The sequence below is a fragment of the Tamandua tetradactyla genome, chromosome 7, assembly GCF_023851605.1.
Source record: "Tamandua tetradactyla isolate mTamTet1 chromosome 7, mTamTet1.pri, whole genome shotgun sequence".
NCBI classification, from domain to species: Eukaryota; Metazoa; Chordata; class Mammalia; order Pilosa; family Myrmecophagidae; genus Tamandua; species Tamandua tetradactyla.
The window spans coordinates 163704430-163722016 of NC_135333.1; the positions used below are offsets into that span (position 1 = coordinate 163704430).

At 43.5% G+C, this 17587-nt stretch overlaps 1 protein-coding gene across 2 annotated transcripts in view; it reads left to right on the top strand.

The window, feature by feature from the left end:
• PLXNC1 (plexin C1) overlaps nt 1–17587 on the top strand; it is a 138650-nt gene that overhangs the window by 16319 nt on the left and 104744 nt on the right. For both annotated transcript variants that reach the window (XR_013155866.1, XM_077111612.1), the window contains exons 2-3: nt 2615–2755; nt 15082–15216. Coding sequence is in view for 1 of the 2 variants with exons in the window: in XM_077111612.1 (XP_076967727.1) it covers nt 2615–2755; nt 15082–15216 (276 nt within the window). In the remaining variant the exon portion in view is untranslated. The remainder of the gene's footprint in view (nt 1–2614; nt 2756–15081; nt 15217–17587) is intronic.

Consider the following 17587-nt stretch of genomic DNA (forward strand, 5'->3'; position numbering starts at 1 on the left):
TGCGGCAGCAACCGCCTGTATTGTTGAATAAGGTGATGGGAGCAGACGTGGCTTGGGTGTTAGCAGGTGTCGGGTGCCGCTCGGAGCCCCCTGTAGGTGCTAAGTCATCCAAGCCTCACGACCAGTCTGCGGGCAGCTGCTGTACAGGCACCTCCACGGTAGACAGGAGGAAACCGAGGACAGGGAACTTATGTGACGTGCACAAGATTACTCGGCGTGAAGTGTCAGAATCGCGACTCCAGCCTAGGTCATCTGGCTCACTGCCCTACATTGCCACGATTAGGTAAGATGCTAAAATACCCTAAGTAGGACAAGTAAGTACTCGGTAAATGTTCGCTGATATTGTTATTATCATCATCATCACTATACTACTGGTTTCCTTGTCATTATCTCCTCTTTATATTGACCCAGTCAGGCATCCCTAGCTTTATCGGACTTGAGAAGGGAGAAAGCCGACCCCAGTGGGGCTTAGAGAAGTTGCCCAGTGGGCGAGGCCCAGGCTCGGACTGTCCTCTCCAAGTCCTATCCCAGATGACGTGTACGACCCCACCAGCCTCCCGAGTCTGGGATCGTTAATTTAATGGGCACACTGCTTGCCTGTGCTATTCACCCAGGACTCAGAAAACTACAGACATAGGGGGACAGTGACAAGTCAGGAAAGGACGATACAAAGGGTGAGATGGTAATTTAGGACCATTTTTCTCCTCGTTCCTTTGAGCCTTCCTTTGAGCAGAGGCTACCTGTGATGTCTTGGCTCTTGACTGATCAGAATGTCTACAGTTATTGAGCACCTGCTGTATACCAGACCTGGGAATACACTGTCCCATTTGGTCTTGGTGGATAATCCACAATCCGCAGACATTATTCCTTCTGTGTTGTGGAATGAGCTGAAGGAATGGATTTCTCTGATCTAAGAGAGTGTTATTTGGACATTCCAAGGCCCGGGCAGATATTATACACCATTCTCCAAGGGAGCCTCTCAGGACTGCACAAATATTTAATAAAAATAATAGGCATAGCCAGCCGGTCTTGAATTTGAACAATCCCGGTTTTATTTAAAGCAAAATATGCAGTGTGGTTTTATTATTACTATTTTTTTATCTAAAGGTCATCTGATTTTTTTCTCTTTCTACTCCTAGCCATGGGGCTTCCTTATCTAAACAGTGATCTATTGTCCCTTTCCTTAGATCCACAGAATATTTTTTCCTTAACTTCACTTTTAATAGTAGGACTATTTCTCATCTTCTCTGACTGCATGAACAGCGTCTTTTAACTGGAAAAAAAAATCACTCGTGGGCTTTCCAAAAATCTTCTTAAACCGAATTCATTGTGGAATATTTTATGCAAATAAGTCACTTCCTCTTAGGTTCTGACATCTTTTCCTGGAAAAGTGATCTGGCTTTGGAGGAATCTTTTGCTTGCTTATCTTTTCCTCACAGCGCAACTTCAACAAAGAAATATAGACGGCCCTTTAAAGGCTTCAGAAATCAATTTAGTCCATGAATCCATTTAGTTTAGATGTTAATGAAACTTGGTGGGTTTAAAAATAATGAATATTTAATAAGACATAAATTGAAAGACATAAACACTGTTGGCAATAGAATAATAAAGTTAATAAGTCTTAGCCTCCCCGCTGCCCACCGCCCTCCTCCAGAAACTGGGTGATTTTAGGAGTTGCTGTGATGCTTGCTGAAGTTTGCCGGTTCTGCCATTGGATGAAACCTAAATGCGCCTTTGAAACCTGTAGTACAGTTGGGAACTGAGCTCTCGCAGATAAAGTGTGCTATCACACTGGGCTCAGCAGCTACAGACGGCCACGGCGCTTTCTAGCTCCATATCTTCCAGAGATTTGTGTTACAAGCTCTGTTTCCTGTCGTTGGAGGCAGGAAGCAGCATGAGGCACTTCATTCCTTTAAACAAGAAAGAAAAAGACATTTTCGGCTGACACTCTCTCGGCTCTGGGTTTAAAGAGGGGCTTTATTTAATGATCAGGAGCAGGCGAGTGTGATTACAAGGGCTCAAAGCCTCAGATGATGTAAATGCCTTCGGGTAGGGAGTGATGGTTTGCGTTTCCTGCTCAAGAACATCAGCGCCAGGTTCCGACCTTCTGCTCGGTTCCTCTTTGGCGCTGCGGCTCTGCCTTACCCACCAGCCCTTCTAAATTAGTTACCCCGTTTAGGGGTTTCATGTTACACCCCTTGTTGTGATCCAGAATCCCTCCTCCCTGCCATCATACCCAATGGGATTGTCTTAGGAAATGGCTCAAGTTTAACCTCCCAGAAGCCAATGCTGCAATTGCTGCAGGGACCTGCAAACAGCCAAAACAGCGCAGGGCTGACTCCCTCTGCAGCAGCAGTGGTCTGTCTTCTGCAGGCAGCCAGTACACGTTAACATGTAGTGAACACATGACTGTCGTGGGTTGGACAAGCATGGTGGCTTTACCCACAAAGACCATGAAAGGTTGTTCCTGGGGATGTTGTCTGTGAAAATGTGTTTGGAGCCCAGAAGTGGATGCTTCCTGGGAGACAATGAGTGACATACTATCAGTATAAGGAGAGTTTTCCCTGTTACCAATGATCTTCTTTGTTTATTTGTCCGTTTTGTGCATGTTCAGAAAGAAGGAGATCAGCCTGAAAGAGTACAGCCAATCGCTTCAGCCACCTTGATCCATTCGGACCTGACATCCGTTTATGGCACCGTCGTGATGAACAGGACGGTTTTATTCTTGGGAACTGGAGATGGCCAGTTACTTAAGGTTGGTTCTCTGTGCCTTCTTCAACATCGACTTGAGTAACAATCCATTTTGTCCTTTTGTTGTTGTTGTTGCTTCTGGGTTATACACAAGAGTGTACCAGTTGCATCGAGAACTCCTCGGAGGCCCCCAGAAATGGCCTGAAAGAAATTCTGGAAATCTCTATATAGTAACCATTCTAGCCATGTCATGGAGCGCAGCCTCCTTGCCTCCTGGGAGAGATATTTTCCCCTCCTTACTCAGAAGCTCCCTGAGTGAGGTAAATGGGGGTTGGTCTCTGCTCCATCCCTGACTCACCTTCCTAAGACATTTAACCTTTCAGTTCTATCTTCTTTATAATGGAAATGAACAAAGCACCTGATTTCTCACAACTTCAAAGAAACGAGAGATTATAGGGCTTGAAAAGAAGAAAAAACAGGTGTTCCTTCCCTCCAGCCCACTTACCACCCACAGTGGGGTTTGTTTTCTGCCCTTTGTACCCACACACACCATGGAGAGGTTAGAGATCTGAAATCCTTTGAGACTCCACTTAACTTTTATCTCCAAGGACTATTTTTTTCCACTGTATGGTTAGACCCTTGTCTTGTTCAAATGTTTATTCACGGAGAAGGGAGAAGGGGGAGAGTGAGGGGAGAAAATAAAATCTGAGATACCAAATGACTTGGCCCAAATTGTGTAGTGGCTGACTTATCATTGTCATCAGCGAGCATTTATGGAGTATCTCCCATGGCCTCCACCATTTGTGGTTGGGAACTGCACGGTTTCTGTTTCCCTAGACTGACATTCCTTTGCCTCTCTGTCACCAATTTACTGTCATCTCAGATTCTCAACTGAATACTGACAGACATCCCCACTGAGCTCCCACTGATAGTTAGCTGTGTGACTTTAGGTAAATCACTTAACCTCTCTGAACCTCCATTTCCTCATCTGTAAATGATACTACACTAGACAATCTAGAAAACTCCCTTCTACTTCTGATTGTCTCTAATTCTTTCTTCTGTACAATAACACCCTCAACCCCAGCCAAACCTGTTTACTTGTTCTTCAAACATGAGCTGTATTGTCTTGCTTCCACGCTTTTGTTCATTTTTCCATCCCCTGCCTGGAATGCTTTCTTTTTCTTTTTCTCTCTGCTTTACTGCCTCCTACCTGTCTATGCTTTGGCTCTGCTCAAATCCCATCTCTTCATTGAGGGCTTCTGTTATTGCCTCAGCTTGGAGTGATCCTGTTTTCTACCCATCTCCTGAATTATCTGTATCATTCTTTTGGCTCATTAGAATTGTCCTGCTTTTTGACACCTAACCTTTTCCCTTGTGCTTGTCTCGCCTTCCAACTTAATTTTAAGCTACTTGAGGAGGAGGCCATGAATTGCCATAGCCAGATACAGTGATGGATGCCTGGTAGGAATTGGATTTAATCTGTTTTCTTTGGAGGAAACCCAGTAACATATGGAAGGGAGTTTGTTTGTATACACATTCTTTAAACATATACATCGATCATCTTTCCTGTTATGTGAGCTTTGTTTCCTGGTGAAAGGTAAATGCCCATCAGTGATTCTGCACGGGCTGCTCGGGGCCAGGGGTGACAACTGTCCCCACATCAACCCGGTCCGCTTCTGACTAACCTGGCAGGAGAAGCTTCCACCCGTCCTTCCTGGTCCTCCTCACCAATTATCTCCTCAGATTTGGGATATTTTGGACGAGTGTTTTGGCAAGAATGCTGTTTCCCCAAAGCGGAGCCAACCAAACTGCTACATGGTGATTGGAGGTGAAGGAACACTGGGTTATAAATAGCTCCCCCGGGGACTTGCCTGTCTACACCCCAGCGGCCCTCCGTGTGCAGCTGGCCAGTTAGTGATGTGGTGGCTCAAGCAGGGTGGGACCAAGTTGCCGAGGAGAAGGCGGCCGGCTCAAGTGTCTCTCTCCTCGGGCTCTTGGGGGCATGCCCCTTGGAGATCCACCTCCGGAGCCTTGGTCTCTTAGGGTTCAAATACCAAGGGCAGGTCGGGTCGGGGTTTTGTTCACGCGAGCGCTTAGGCAGCGCTTCCCGCCCGCCCGCCCCTCTGCGGGCTCCACCACCTTTCCTCTTAGGACCCGTGAGGGCGGCACACTCTTCCCATTTTCCAAATGAGGACAGGGGACCTAGAGAAACTGGGCGCTCTGCCCGAGGCCACACAGTGGCAGAGCTGGCACCAGAGCTGGCACTTTGTCCCCCCACCCCCCTGTGCTGGGCCCTCTGTCCTCAGCGAGGGCTGTCACCCCTGATGCTCTGGTGGGAGGCGTGTCCATAAGGACCCCTGGGGGACACCGATGCTCCCCGCGTGGGTCGTGGGTCCCAGAGGCTCAGGGACAGATGTAACCCACCCCACCCCCCCAGGGAGAAGAAGGTAGCCCCTCTGACGGGGGAGCATCTCACCCACATGATAAATGGGGAATGAATACCCTCCTCTCAGGGCGGCCCCCTCACACAGTGCCCCCCTCCGGGACAGGCTGTGTGAGACAAATTCGAGCTGACTCGGCTCCTCCAGGCTCCCCAGGACCGCCCTGTAATTCCCAAGACTTCCTCGTTTATCCCGTGTGCGGAGACCTGGGTGCGGCCCCGGAAATGAGCCAGGACGCTCAAGACGCGGGTCTGCGCGGATGATCGGAAGCCGCAGATAATCCGCAAATCCCGGTGATCAAAAAAAGCGCCAGCTTTTCTCCCTTGCCAGACTTGTCTGCAGAGCTGCGACGAGAGACGAGCGCTGGGAGACACAAGCTTGGCGCCTTACGTTGGAGTGGAGGCACTAATGAGCGCAGGAAGACAAAGCCGAGCCCGCGGCAGGCGGCGGGAGGAGAGAAGACGACCGGCCCGGAGTCCCCGCAGCTGACTCATCAGTTTCCAGCCGTCAGGGTTGATGGCGGTTTGACATTTGCCAGCCGCTGCAGGGACCTCTTGGCTGGAGCAGGGCAGGAAGCTGATTCGGGGCGCCTTGTTTTTACCATAAGATAACTCACTTCTTAGATCTTGGGAACCTCATGGAGCGTTCATATAAATTGGGTGCAGTTTTAAACATCACACTGTTTACATTTTTTTCTCATTATAAAATATGCGCTCGTGCAGAAAGTTGTACAACAGTGGGGAGTAGACAGAGAAAAAAGTACCCCCTAATTCCATCAGGTAGATGTAGCTGCTCTTCCTGTTTTGATGTCTATCCATTGTTGTTTTACGTTGCTGAGGTCAGACTCTATACAATTTTGCATCCTTGTTTTCTTTAAAACAAGGGAAACACTTATATTAAAATATTATTGCAAAAAAAAGTTATTGCAAACTCTTTGTAAACTATGTTTTTATAGCTACATATCATTTTCCATGATGTGAGCACATAGTTGTTTGAGCTGAAGCTGAGCTATTCAACCATTTTTTTTTCCATTTTTTATTGTGAAAAATAGCATGTATACACAAAAAAATCAAAACAATAGATTTTTTGGTATGAGTTACAAATCCCACAATTTAGGGTATTACTTCTATCTGCTCCAAGACACTGGAGACTAAAATATATAGCAATATGATGAGTCGGCAATCCTACTATTTGTTAAACCCTACCTTCTCTGTATAATTCCACTTTCTCCTTTGATCTTTCTCCCAATCTTTAGGGGTATTTGGACTATGCCCATTCTAACTTTTTCATGTTAGAAAAGGTTGTCAATAATATGGCATAGAGAAATGGAACTCTCTGAGTTCTAAAAGGGCTGGCCTCTCTGTATTTGAGGACTAATCTGGTCCAGGGGCCCATCTGGAGGTTGTAGGTTTCTGGAAAGTACTCACAGTGCATGAGACTTTTGTAAAATCTCAGATAAAGCCCTATGTGTTCTTTAGGGTTGGCAGGAAAGGTTTTGGCTGGGTCAACCCCTTTTAAAGTGTTTTTAAAAACTAGAACTTTTTCCAAGGAAAAAGACACAACTTCCAAAGGTAAGATTTTAATGACAATCGAGGGGAAACTGAAGACTTTATAGAATGCTGGTACCCTCGCTGCCCGCCATCCCTTGTCTTTTTTCCTAGGTTCCTTCATGAGATTTTACAAACACTGAGGGAACTTAGAGGTGAAAGGTGCTCGGAGAGCATCTAATCTACCCCCGAATTCATCCATGGGCCTTTCTAATGGTCATGAAACAAGTTATATCCAATCCTTTTTCTCCCAAGTTGAGTCCTCTCTCAACACGATCCTGTGCTATAATTTGTCACTCCTCAGCATCTCCACTGAGAGCAGCTGAAGAAGGAACCCCCCACCCCCCAGCTTTTGGGGGTTTGCTTTGCCCGTGTTGCCCAGCAAGAACTCTGCAAAAAGTGTGCATTTCTATGAACACAAACGCCCAGTCTTTCTCCAGATTCTGGGACCTCCTACCGTATGGTCTGAGTTCCTTTGAGCTGACTCTGTTTTGTATAGAAAACAGTCATTTTAAGGGCAGATTTGAATATTTTGAGGATTTCCAGGTGGTAAAATAAGTAATAATGGAATGTGCATGAAATTTGAAATTTGGAACTTTATGCATGCCCATTAACCTTTCTTGTAAGCATAAAAGATAAGAGGCAGCAGATGAGGAATAATAATAGCTAGCATTTCTGAGCCCTTCCTATGTGCCGGACGTTAGAACCAGCACTTGCGTGAGCTACCTTGTTTTATCCTTCCGAGTCAATCCTGTTACCATTCCCACTTAATAAATGAAAGACCCGAAGCTCAAGAGAGGTTAGGTAGCTTGCTCAAAGTGGTTTGAACTGAAGCAATCTGTCTCCAGAGCCCAAGCTTTTAACCACCCACAGAACTGCAATGACAATTAAGATGTAGTCTGTGGAGTTTGGTAGAGTTTGTGGAAATGGTTTTTATTTTTTATTTTTAATATTTGGGATGTGTGGATTGATATCAAGGTGCAACTGTTTGAGGTTTCATCAGAAGGGGTTATGGCTCCTGTGTCTTCAGTCTGTTCCTGTTTAGGTACAGTCACCTGGTAATCCAGCTGCGTGCAGGCTTCGGATTAGAAGGCAGAGCCCCCACTTCTCTGAGCAGCAAGTAGCACCTGGGCGCCTCAGACTCTCCTTTAGGGCCCAGCATTTTCCTAGTGACATACATTAGAGCACAGAAAAGAATTCAGTGCTCAAGTTGATTGATTTAATGGCTTTGGAGATAGAAGGTGTTGGGTTTCTCTAGCATCCCTGGGACCAAAGTGGGTTTTGTGCTGCAAGAAGGTATCTCATGTCCTTTTCCTGTATCCAGGAGAGATGCACGACTGAGGGCCCACTTCCTACGTGGTCCTCAAAACCCCACTTTCATGGAAAAGTTAGAATGGGCATAGCCCAAGTACCCCTAAAGAGTGGGAGAAAGATCAAAGGTGATGGTGGAGTTATACAGAGAAGGTAAGGTTTAACAAATGAGTATGATCAATATATGATTGAATCATTATATTGATATTTCTTTAGTCTCCAGCAAAGTAAAAATCTAAATTGGTGGAACTGTAACCCATACCAAACTCTGAAATCTGTTCAACAACTAATTGTTGCAATGTGCTTTCAAAATTATTGCTTTTTTGTCTATATGTTATTTTTCACAAAGAAGAAAAAATGAATTGAATTAAAAAAAAAATTTTCACTTTCACGAATCACCTCCATATATCCAAATCATGGCATGAAAGTAAAACTCAGCTCCAGAAAGTTCTCCCTGCGTTCAAACAGAAAACAAATAGCAAACCACCTGAGGGGTCTGCCTTGACTCTGGTTATTAAAGCTTTCAGGTGTAGATAAGAGAAAACAAAAAATTAAAATCTTTATGAAGATAAGCCCTACTTATAGTCTTACAGGATGTTTCAGATAACAGAATAGAGGCCACAAGGAAGCCAGGACAGGGCTTGGACTGGAAGTCGAGGGGTGGCTGCCTGAGCCTAGGAGTGCCTCAGAATGCAAAAGCAGCAGGAAGTGCCAAACTAGGAAATGGCCTCCGTGATTGGCTGTTTAGAATGGCAGGAAGCCTATTTCAAGATCTCCTCCCCCCCCCCCCCCCAAGGCCCCATATCATTCATTCCAGTGGGGATTTTGCAGGGATTTCCCAATTTAGAACTGCTACTCCCACGTAATCCACAAGTCAAGAACTTGTGCTTCAGGCTATCTGTTTCTCTTACTACTTACATTGAAATAAGTAGATTGGAAACAAGAGAGGAATTCGCTTTAATCTTTATATTTCATCTTTATTACTCCTAACAGCTGAAGCATATTAAATGCCTTTGGGTAACAACCTTGCTTTCTCGTGTGTGTGTGTGTGTGTGTGTGTGTGTGTGTGTGTGTGTGTGTCTGTGTCTGTGTCTGTGTCTGTGTCTGTGTCTGTGTCTGTGTGTGTCTGTGTGTTTTAAGACTCCTTCATGGTATTTTGTAGAAACTGTTCATGGAAGAAATAAAGGAGAGGATTGTTTATTACCCTTCAACTAGTTAGCCCCACAGAGTGGGGCATAAGGAAAGCAAGGTGTTGTAGAATATTTCAGCTTTCTAGACACCTATGACTTTCTCATCTCATGGTAACAGTGAAGAAATAGACTTAGTTTAATTCTCTTTCTCTCTCTCCCTCGTTTTCCTCACCATGGCATCCTTCCTGTGGATAGAGTTGAATTTGTAAAGCAGCTCTGTTGTGAAAGTCTCCACTGGATTACTTTCGGTATTGTCGTTGGGGAGGGTATTTTGGTATGCAACAAAAATCCCAAGGCTAGTTAATAGCCTACCTCGAGGATTCAGGCAGATGTCAACAGAAGCAGTGTGTTGACATGAACTGAAAGTTTCCATTGGGGAAAATTTGTTTTCTACACAGGCTTCAGCTGGAAAAATCTGAAGAGCCCTTTAAAATCTTGAATGCTAATAGAGTATTTTTTTTTCTTTTGATAAATATTCATTGGGCACCTTTTTCATGCCAGGCACCGTTCTGGGTGCTGAGGATATAAAAGCGAAAACGACAGACAAGGATCTTTCTCTTATGGTGGGAAGAGACAGACAGAAAACAAGAAAGTGGATAGATAAATCACTGATCAATAAAGTCACTTCAGATACTAATAAGTACTATGAAGAAAACAGAGTGATGGAATAAAGAGTGACAGCAGGGTATTAGAGGGAGGTAGTCAGGGAAAGCTTCCCAGAGGAGGTGATATTGGAGACCTAAAGGATGAAAGGTGTTTAGAAATACTCATGGAAGTGGCGCTGATTGATCAGCCTAGATCTATACTAAAATGGTATTCTGGGAGAAATAGATAACAATCCACATCAAGGTGGGGTCGTGGTGGGTGAATTGGGAGAGGTTTCTCTTACGCAAAATTCAAGCCATTTGGGTTATTGTGACTCACTGTTAGTTGCTGTATCACTCATTATGCTCCTTTTCTGAGGCTGCCCAGCTAATCCGAGCCGAGGAAGGGAGGTTTCTCTTGATCTGCTCGTGCTGGACTCCTCTGTGTTGACGCTGTTATCGCTTTTGCAGTTAGAAAGTCCAAGTGTTCCCTGGTACCCCTGGGCTGGGGCTGGCGTGGGGGTGGGTGCTGCAGGGTTATTCATAGAACCTGGAGGAGAAAGGCAGCCATCTCTGTCCCGTCCCGTAGTCATTTGAGAGGGATGATCCTCCAAGGGCCACAGAAGCAGAGAGCCCAAACCTCTCTTTCTAGCATACTTGGGTTCCTTGTGATGGAAAGTAAAGCATCTTCCTTTTCTGCCCTCAGTGGTATGCAGATCATTCCCTGCATAACCCAGCAAAAAAAGAAAAGCAATTTGACCCCACCCATCCACAAACAAGTCTTTTTAAAATTTAAATTGCATGTGCGGATTATTTATTTTTAAAACAACACATTGGCAGGATTCATAACTCAATGGATTAAGAGAAGATACAGTGAAAATTACCTGTTTCTGGCCTCTGAGGCAACCGATGATTATCAGTTTTGTGGGTTCCCTTGGGGGGAAGATATTCTTTACCCCTTTTTATTAAACAAATGACAGTATACTGCATCTATTGTTCTTGCTTTTTCTCACATGAGAGAGCTTTCTAATTATTTTTATGACTAAATAGTATTTCATTATTTGTAGTATAATTTACTTGACCAAGTCCCCTTTGCTGGCCATTTAGATTCTTTCCTTTGTTTATAGCACATGATGCTGCAATGAACATCCATGTACATATGTCATTTCCTCTATATGTGAGTGGCCACAGGGTCTAAGGATATGTGACTCCTATCACCAATTAATTTTGCCAGTTTAAATCCAGTATCTATAGGTACCAGCTGTAGTAAAGGCCACTGTTTCAGTTTCCTAGGCGGCTGAAGCAGATACCATGAAGTGGGTTGGCAATAAGCAATGACAATTTATTACTTTACAGTTCTCAGGCTGAGAAAAATGTCCAAATCAGGGCATCGTCAGGGCGATGCTTTCTTCCCATATACTGGCTGCCAGCGATCCTTAACTCCTCTGCCACGTGACAAGGCACACGGCAGCGTCTGCTGGCCTCCCTTTTATCTTCTGGATTTTGTTGCTTTCAGCTCCTTGCTTCCGTGGCTTTCTCCCTCTCTCTGTATTCATTTTGTTTATAAGGGATTCCAGTAAGGGGATTAGGTCTATCCTGAATGAGGTGGGTCACACGTTAGTGGATGTAGCCTCGTCAAAAGGTCCTGCTGACAATGGGTCCACACCCACAGGAGCATAATATTCTGGGGTGCATGCAGCTTCAAACCATCACAGCCACTCTAGGTAGCTTGTTCAGGAAACTGATTGGTAAATCCTGGCACACAGTACTTGAATAACTGAAAAATAAAAATTAAAGAAAGAAAGGCTTCCCTGCCATAATTTAGAGCTCTAGAGAGAATAATGGTGCCTCATCTCCAAGGTGTCAAGTAAATAAATAAATGCTGCACTGAACTAGATCTTGTCAGCTCCTACCCATCTGTCTGCATCAGCTGTGTTTCAAGAGTGAATGAAATAATCCTCCAATAAAAACTGCAGTGGATGTCCAATTCATTTAAAATGGACAATGTGGTGGTATTTTGCAATTTGTTTTTATTTATTGTTAATTGTAAAGCAAATCCCAGACACTATGTCATTTCATCCCTATATATTTCATTATACATCTCTAAAAAGCTTTGATCTTATTCTTAAATAACCATAATCTCATTATTATACCTAGCAAAATTATCAGTAATTCCTTATAATAGCCTTCTGATACCCAGTCCATATAACTAAATTTCCCTGGCTGACTCAAAAGTATCTTTTAATTTTGTTTTGTTCAAATGGGTATCCAAACAAGTTTCTCAAATCATGTTTGGTTGGTCAGACTCTTGAAATATAGAATAGCCTCATCACTTCTTTATTCCCCCCACTGTCGACTTATTGAAAGGCCGAGTCTATTGTTCCATAGAAGGGCTCACATTGTGGATTTAGCTGTTTGCTTTCTTGTGATGTCATTTAGCTTGTTCCTCTATCCCTTCTGTGTCCTATGCTAATGGAGTTTAGCACTAAAGGCTTGGGTCCATTCAGGTTCAGCTTTATTAGCAAGAGCACTTCATAAGTAGTGCTCCCAAATGACACTTTTGAGATGACAAGTTCCTTGAGAGATAGATGAGGGTAGCTCTCTTTCTTCTCTTGAGACTTACTTGAGAATGTTTCTATCAATCTTATTTTTATGAAACTGGCTTCCTGTTTTCTCTCCTTTATACAGCTCCTTTCCAGAATAGGAAATCAGCTGATAAATAAAGATTATGGATTAGAGAGGGAAAGACAAGAAACCGGTTGCTTCTCTATCTTGGTCAATAACTGCCCGATGGCTCCTTTCACTCAGTTTTTTACAAGGCAGCATTGTCCACTAGAACTTTCTGTAATGATGGAAAATTTCTCCATTTGCACTCTCCATTATGGAAGGTGTTAGCCACATGTGGCTAATGTGACTAAGGAACTGTATTTTTACTTTAATTTAAATTGAAATAGCCACATGTGACTGGTGGCTACCACATTAGACGTGAGGCATAGAACTTTCCCACCTCCTTTAGGACCTATCTGCTTCTGTTCCCTTTTTTGGAAGTTATATTTAATATATTTGGTTAGTGAGGTTGGTTTCTGCAGAGCAGCTACTGAATTTGGTGGGCAGTTTAGGGGCCCTGAGTGAGTCAGTAGTTCCCCAAATCTACTCGGGCTTGATTCGGAGCAGATATTGGAACAGAGTCACTGATTGTGTTGCAAAGCCAAGCTCAGGCCTAGGTCCTGCCACCAGTGGGGAATGCAGCGAGGTGTTCCCTGTGTCAGAAGGTTAAGGAGCCTTTGAGTAAAGGGCAAATCCCTAATTGCCATTAGGGTATGCAGTTAACAGGCATGCTATTAATTAGTAGGCACATGAAAGTAGACTTTTTCTGAAAAGAATTCCAGGTGTCAGTTTTTTCTTTTCAAACCGTGTGCCCAATGTAACTGATGTAAAGGTCTCCACTGACCAAATGTTACACACCTTTGGTGTTTAAAGTATTGTATTGGGTGAAGGGATAGGTGCAAAGGTGATTAAGACAGGTATCCTACCCACAAGGACCTTGTGATCTAGTCATAGATTATAATCTATTGAGTATCGATGATGTCTTAATATCTCTCATAATTCTCATTTGCTTCTCTCAGCAACTCTATATAAAGAGGGCATTGCTAGCCTCATTTTAGAGATGAGGAAATTGAGGCCCATGGAGATTAAATTATTAGTTCAAAGTAGCACAGCAACTTAAAGGGTGGGGCCAGAATGCAAACCCGAGCCCCGGCCTCTGTTGCATCTCTCCTAGATTATAGGCTCCAAACGGGTCCTTTTACCTGAGCTTCACACCTGCCCTCTCTCAGCAACCAGAGTGGTTCCTTTAAGTCATAACTCAGATCTGTCAGGTCATGTTCCTTTGCTCCATGCCTAGTAACGGTGAGTTCTCTCTCACCTAGAGTTGAAAGCAAAATCTGTGCATGGTCCTGTAAGACCCTCGTCTCTCTACCTCGCTCACTCACCGAAGCCACACTGACCTCCTCCCATTTCATGGCCTTCGTGCTAGCAGTTCCCTCTTTAAAGAATATGCTTCATCCAAGTATCTGATTGGCTCACTCCATCACCTCATGTGGGTCTTGAAATAAATGTCACTTTCTCAATGAGACTTAATCTGATCATTTGTTCTCCATGCCCTTACCCCATTTTATTTTGTCCCTTTTCACTTTCTAATGTATTTTATAATTTGTTTCTTTATTGTTAATTGCCTGCCACCCCCCACTCTTTCCTCCCCTCCAAAAATGTAAGTTCTACGAGGCCAGGGATTTTTTCCCCCATTTTGGTCACTGCCATTTTGCAAACACCTGGCACAGTCTCTGTTTTATGGTGGGTATTAGTAGATGTTTGTTGACTGAAGGAAAGTGAAACTTGGGTGTGTCCGATTTCAAAGCCACTGAGTCACACTCAGTATATTTTCACATACCTACTTGTCTATACCTCTTCAGTTGTCTTGGATACTTTAAAATCTATGACCATGTAGAATAATATAGGAAAATCGAAGTAACCCATGAACCCAACTTCCTTTAGTTTTAAGGTAACTCTTGGCTGGTAATAATGAAGCTGTCATCCGTGGCTTCCGATAGGATCAGACATGAACTGGAAGTGTGGAGAACAAGCTTCCACGTGTGAAGATCCTGCCCCAGCTTGAAGGGCAGCTGTTTTTACCTTTGCCACTTACAAAAGCAGAAATATTGGGTTATTGCCAGCTTTGTTGAAGACTAGGATTTAAGAGGAAAACCTAGGAACATGGTACCTTAGCCAGTATATGTAGTGAGGAAGTGTTTTGAGTTTGCTGGAGCTGCCATAACAAAATACCACAAACTGGATGGCTTAAAACAGCAACAATTTATTGTCTCCCAGTTTTGGAGTCTAGAACTCTGAATCAAGGTGTCAACAGCGCCATATGTCTCTGAAGTCTGTAGGTTCTGTAGATGGCCGATAATCCAAGGATGTTCTTTGGTCTGTGGCCTAACTTGGTCTCTGCCTCTATCACTGGTCTGTCTGTTTTCTATCTCTGTCTCTCTCCTACGTCCAAATTTCCTCTCCGTATAAGGACACCAGTCATGTTGAGTTTATACTCACCCCAATCCAGTTTGGCTTCATCTTAACTAATAACATCTTCAGTGATCAGAGGACTAGGGGTTGGGCCTAGAATGTCTTGATGGGGGCACAATTCAATCCACAACAGTAAAAAAGTATGTGGTTTTAGGACTAGGCTACATGTTTTGCCATCCTGCTTCTCAAAGAATTTAATAGAGATTTTATTTCTCTCTTTGGAAAAAAAAAATAGGTTACTCTTGGTGAGAATTTGACTTCAAGTTGTCCAGAGGTTATCTACGAAATTAAAGAAGAAACACCCGTTTTCTACAAACTGGTTCCTGATCCAGTGAAGAATATCTATATCTATCTAACAGCTGGGAAAGAGGTAGGTAGAAATGCTAGTTATTGCTCCTGACTTATGAATAAAAATCGTTTAATTGATGTCATTTTCTGAAAGCGGAGCTTTTACTTTGATCTACTGAGTTGAAACGCTGCCGCAGGCTTTGAGGAGACCCACGGTGGTTCATGGGCCTGGAATTAAAAACCTTACTGTCAGTAAGTAAGCAAGAAATATTACCTATTTAGACAATTTTATTATTGGCTATATTTCGAGGGCCTAGATTTTCCGAGATGGGTGTGCTTGCAAATGGGCGCATAATCAGTAGGGTGACTGAATTTACACATTTATTGTGTGGGCACTGAACAGTGAGATGCATTTATGAATATACTCAATGGGACTGGGTCTGGAATTTGGGGTTAATATCAGGCCACAGTCTCATACACATTCATGAACCAGGAAATATATGCCACAGGCCCCCTTCCCCTTTCTCAATTTATCTGGCTGTTTTGGTCTTTCTTCCTGCTTTTGCTTATCGAAATAAAAATAATACCCTTTTACATTTTCTTCATCTTTACAATGTGCTTTCCTTAAGGGAAAGGGGAAGGAAACTAATCTTTATTGAATCCCTACTGGCTATTTACTAGTCGATGTTTTAAGAAAGGTCTCTCTAGAGTTAGTACACATACATATATGAGTTGAAAACAATGTAAATGAAATATGCTAATTTAATACGATAAAGGGAGACTTGTTTTGTATCTGGAGGATCTAAAACTTGGAGAGCTTAAACAACTTGCTTAAAGGTGTGTATGTGTATAGGTTAGGCCTGCTGAGGGCAGACCTTAAGTTTTATCCTGATCCTAAAGCCTCTGCTAACGGGATCAAGCCCCAGATTTGTGGAAACTGAACAGGCCGTTCTGGCACAGTCATCTTGATTCATGACCATTTGGACCCACAAAAATGCAAGGAAGATAAATGGCACTTATTTAATTATATAATGGATGTACTAGACAACTCGGCCTACCCCCGTTTTCCATTCTCTCCTCACAATCATTCCAAGGAGAATGGTGATGACATCAATCAACTTTATGTGCTTTCAGAGTCACAGGGTAGGTATGCCAGCATTATGTGGTTTTTGATATTCCTAAAATGGGCCATATTCTGTCTTTTTCCCTTTTCCTTCATAACAAAACGGCCACATTGAGGTGACCGCATCCGAACGGCACATCTTTGTAACCCAGCTCCTCATCGTATAGTATCTTCTTGGCCAGTTTGCTTCACTATTCAAACACTTTTTATCATGTGTCTTCCCCGGAGATTCCATATTTGAAAGATTTTTGTCTACCCAACAAAACTGCATATATTAAGTAACGATTTCCATTCCCAGGCTTTATTTATCAAAGGCATTTCAAAACTGCCAGTCAGGGTACTAACTGTGCTACCACACGTTGCTGATAAAATTCCAGCCAAAAGCAAAGAAACTTGAAGTCTTGCTTAATCTGTGCGTGTTTTCCATTTGGCTTTATAAAGTACTGTAAATAGTCCCTAAGTCCCCATTGCAGCCTTCAACCCGCAAACTGCAGGACCCCAGGCTCGGAACCACCGTGGGAGGCACCAACAATTGGCAGGTCCTCACTTTCTAGAAGGTAAAGACTTCTGGATTCTAGCCATTCGGAGCCTGAAGTCCTGGGGAGAGTTATAAACTGGCCATCAAAACTAGTTATTCCTGTGTTCTTCATTTAGAATTAATTAACCGCTAGAGATCCTATTAGAAATACTGGTAGTGCCTGGATTCGTAGCCAATGTAACCCCCAGAGAGGCAAAAATCTAAGGACTTTTGGAGAGATGGTAATAACCAAACTAAAGCCCTGGTGCCTCTATGGAATGGTGGACTTTGTGGCCATGAAAAAGGAGATATGGTGTTGAGTGCAGGAGTCACTGTGATACGGTATTAAATGAGAGAAGCAGGTCCCATGCAGGGTTTATAGTGTTTCCTCTTTTACATAAAGTTGTGTGCATGTGTTCAAGTACGTTGAGTTGTAGTTCCCAAAGAATAGTCCAGAGGCTCATATTCTATTGGAAGTTCCGAGAAACAGTGGTCTGAGGACGGGATATCACTTACTGCCCCCTCCTGCAGATTCGTAGAGCTCAGCTGCAGGTCTGAGACTCTCAGAAGCCCTGTGCTAAGGAAACCTATTTAGCTCTTTCAGTCTAAGGTTTCACATGCTTACTGGACCATGGAACCCTTTTTCATATAATTGCAATTCCTAATATTTATTGAGCACTTAGTATGTTTCAGACGTTGCTCATAATAACCCCGTGACTCAGCAGTATCATCACCATTTTCCAGATAAGGAAACGAGTTTGGACAGATTGCATGACACTTATTAGCATCCCCCAGAATTAAAAAGGTGCTTTA